The sequence below is a fragment of the Quercus lobata genome, chromosome 5, assembly GCF_001633185.2.
Source record: "Quercus lobata isolate SW786 chromosome 5, ValleyOak3.0 Primary Assembly, whole genome shotgun sequence".
NCBI classification, from domain to species: Eukaryota; Viridiplantae; Streptophyta; class Magnoliopsida; order Fagales; family Fagaceae; genus Quercus; species Quercus lobata.
This window is the reverse complement of record NC_044908.1, coordinates 47,563,438-47,566,478: the sequence shown is the minus strand read 5'-3', so window position 1 is coordinate 47,566,478 and position 3,041 is coordinate 47,563,438. Positions and strand designations below refer to the sequence as shown.

Sequence of the window (3,041 nt, the reverse complement as noted above, 5' to 3'; positions counted from 1 at the left end):
TGAGTGTTTATCAAAGGCTTCCTAGTTTTAAAATGTACATCAAGAAGAAATTTAGCTTTTGCATCTTATGTAAGGATATGAGAGAGTGCTTAAAAAAAATCAAAAGTCACAAAGATGCTAAAATAGATAAGATAAAAGGCAGAATCTGAAACCAAAATGATGCAGGACAGCAGGTTTGAAACTAAAAAGTGATCAAAGTTTCAGTTTCAGAACCAAAAAATAATTAATAGGACCTGATACTGCAGGGATTCAGGTTAGGATGTTATAGTGAGGTAAAGCTAGTTTTTTGGTAGTAATTAAGGGTTATAGTAGAGTTCTCAAGGAATCTCACTTTTGAGATTTAGATGTTAAAGCGAAAAGACTCATTTGTAGAGAATGATTAGGATTGCTGGAAAACAACTTGAAGCTGTGAAACAGCAAATAGGAAGTAAAGAGGTGAAAGGAAATAGAATAAACTTCTTAGGCATCACACCTAATGAGGGGATGCATCTTACACCAAAATTGTAATGGTACCACACCACAATGTGAGCATCACACAAAGGCAAAATGATTCGGCTTCGTTCATCTCAGTCCAGATAAGATAATGCATAGCCCATTTCAAGTTAAAAGCCTGGCACCTAGTAAACAAGGAACCCAAGCAAACTTTCTAATCAAGTTCAACTAGAAAACCGGTCAAAATCTACGTTGGTCAACAAGACTTATAAGTTATAACTAGAGCCACTACAACAAAAACCTGATGGAAGACCATTCATAAGATAGCAGAAGTTAAAAAGCCTACCAAAACAAAAAGTTCCAAATGCAGAATGCAAGGAACGGCTCGACTCAACGAATTTCGTGTAATTATGCAGACACAAGAGAAGATATCTAAATAGGGTAGATAACACATATGTGACATGTCTCGGTATGACACAAACTGCTTGTCACCAACAATTCCACCAGATAGCATGAAAAAATCAAATAACACTGGATTGGAATCCTGTGAAAAAATGAAGATCAGATTAGACCAGATTTTGGAATTATTTTTTGCTCAAAAAGAAAAAGAGTAAGTCTATCTATCGAAAGAGAGCATGAAGAAAACCAAAGATGACCTACTTGATCAGGCATTATAAGAGCAGGGTGAACAAAGCAATGTTGGTAAAGAGGATTATGACAATGCAAATACTCAAGCACATGTGCAATCGCAAGAGCCACCTGCATTCTTTGGTTCCAATTCAAATCTTCTGAAAACGCAATTAAAAGCACTTTGTCATTTAGAAATTTTTTTTTTCCCTATGTAAATTGGCAATAATGGTTAAAGTTATTTACTGCATGAAAAATGAACAAACTAAAATGTACCTTTGTCGATGAGGTTGAGAAGAGTATCCTTTGATCTAAGTGTTTGTTCATTTAAGCCCCTTAAACCAGATTGTTTAACCTAATTAATTAACCAAGTTGATTATTAGGTTTATTATTCAAATCTAGGTTAAAAAAGCATATATCATATCATGCACAATAGCGGAAAAATAAATAACACCACGATATGATGACCTAAGAAAACCGATGAAATAAACTGTTTCAAGGTAAAAACTTAGGGAGGATTTAATCTAGCCAACCTCAAGGTAAAGTAAATCCACTATAAGAGAGTCGAAGTTTTTACAAAAGATTTAACCCTAGATCTATTGTTACCTCATGTAATAACTTACTGACACGACCACATGCAAACTCCAAATCCACGGACTCTTTCTCTTCTTGGATTTATAGCAACACAAGCACCCTTGCTTGTGACTTTGAGATCCTACTCAAAGGTTTCAGATCACCAGCAGTAATGATCTTGTAGCAGCAACTAGGTTCTACCATCGCTTGATTGTAGATCTTGCTCTGATAGATTTTTGTGTAGTTAGAAGGTACAAAACCTCCCAGATGTCACAGAGAGTAACACATAAGTCTTCTTCCGGTCTCCAAAACGTAGGTAGGGTTCCCCTTTTATATGTGGACAAGTAAGAATGAAACCCTAAACGTTTTTGCGGGCTTGGGCCTTGTTTAAACATTCTGCGATTCTCTATTGGTCAAGTCTAATTTCTCAATCGGTCAAGCTTGGCAAAAATTGACTCCCTTTTTCTGCAGTCAACTGAACTTGAAGCTTGAAACCTACACCTTTAAGCATTACCTAACACATAGACTAGACATATTTTTTTCTTGGTTTGCCAACACAAATAAAATATGATTCTAAATATTTAATCCTAAATCTTTAGAACCCAACACTACGATCATAGACAACACCCAAGTAGTGATCTTCAACTTCACAGCAATATCCGATTAACTTCACCAAATTGGGGTGATTCATACCATCCGGATGTGTCAGAAAAGTGCATTCAGACTAAAACAAAAAATAAAAACAAAAACAAAAATGAACAAGTTTTCTTTTGTAGTAAACAAATGAAAGATATGTATATATCTAATGTATATAGATAGATAGATACCTTCAGTCTTGTAAGACTATAATTGGCATGACGGTTGGCAAGACCTAGACTTTGTGAATCAAAGCGAAACCAAATTTTGACAGTAACCTCTTGACCTTGCTCAGTTTTTCCCCAGTAGACTTTCCCAAATTTTACATTTCCAATAAAGTTTTCTTCGCTAGATGACTCAGTTAAGAGTTCCAATTCCGCCCAACAATATTTTTTCACAGAAAATTCCATCTCTTTCTGCATAATTTATTTTATAAAGACCAATGTTAAAGACTGCTATAGTTTATAATAAGAACCCTAGAAATTATTCGTCAAATAATAAATTTAGTGACCACCTGACACGGATATTCACGCTTGTAGTCCTTGAATGAGAGAGAGAGAGAGTATTTGCTTTTAGAATTTTAAGTTTCTTGAAATTTAGGTAATAAAGATTTATGTAAACTATTGGCAATGTAATTTAATCTAACATAATGATTAATGAGTACAGAATAAATTGTCTGTATGTGTAATAAATAAATTTCCTCCCTTCATTTCGTAATGTTTGTTGTGGTGGAATCGAACTCTATTGCTTCCTCAATTGCTTCAGCCCTTTTC

At 34.7% G+C, this 3,041-nt stretch overlaps 1 protein-coding gene across 1 annotated transcript; it reads right to left on the bottom strand.

Moving 5' to 3' along the window:
• Positions 1 to 490: 490 nt before the first annotated feature.
• On the bottom strand, positions 491 to 2,678 carry LOC115990588 (probable serine/threonine-protein kinase PBL21). The gene is made up of 6 exons (XM_031114404.1): positions 2,460 to 2,678; positions 2,240 to 2,356; positions 1,336 to 1,414; positions 1,093 to 1,220; positions 915 to 976; positions 491 to 617 (listed from the first exon to the last, which is right to left on the bottom strand). Exons 1-6 carry the CDS (start codon positions 2,676 to 2,678, stop codon positions 491 to 493), a joined length of 732 nt encoding a protein of 243 aa, XP_030970264.1.
• Positions 2,679 to 3,041: the final 363 nt, after the last annotated feature.

Coding starts and splice junctions, on each gene's coding strand:
- LOC115990588 (XM_031114404.1), bottom strand. CDS start 2,678: ATGGAATTTTCTGTGAAAAAATATTGTTGGGCGGAATTGGAACTCTTA. Junction 1,415..2,239: donor GTGTTGTCTATGATCGTAGT/GTTGGGTTCTAA, acceptor TTAATTAATTAG/GTTAAACAATCTGGTTTAAG. Junction 977..1,092: donor CTCTTATAATGCCTGATCAA/GTAGGTCATCTT, acceptor ATTTTTTCACAG/GATTCCAATCCAGTGTTATT.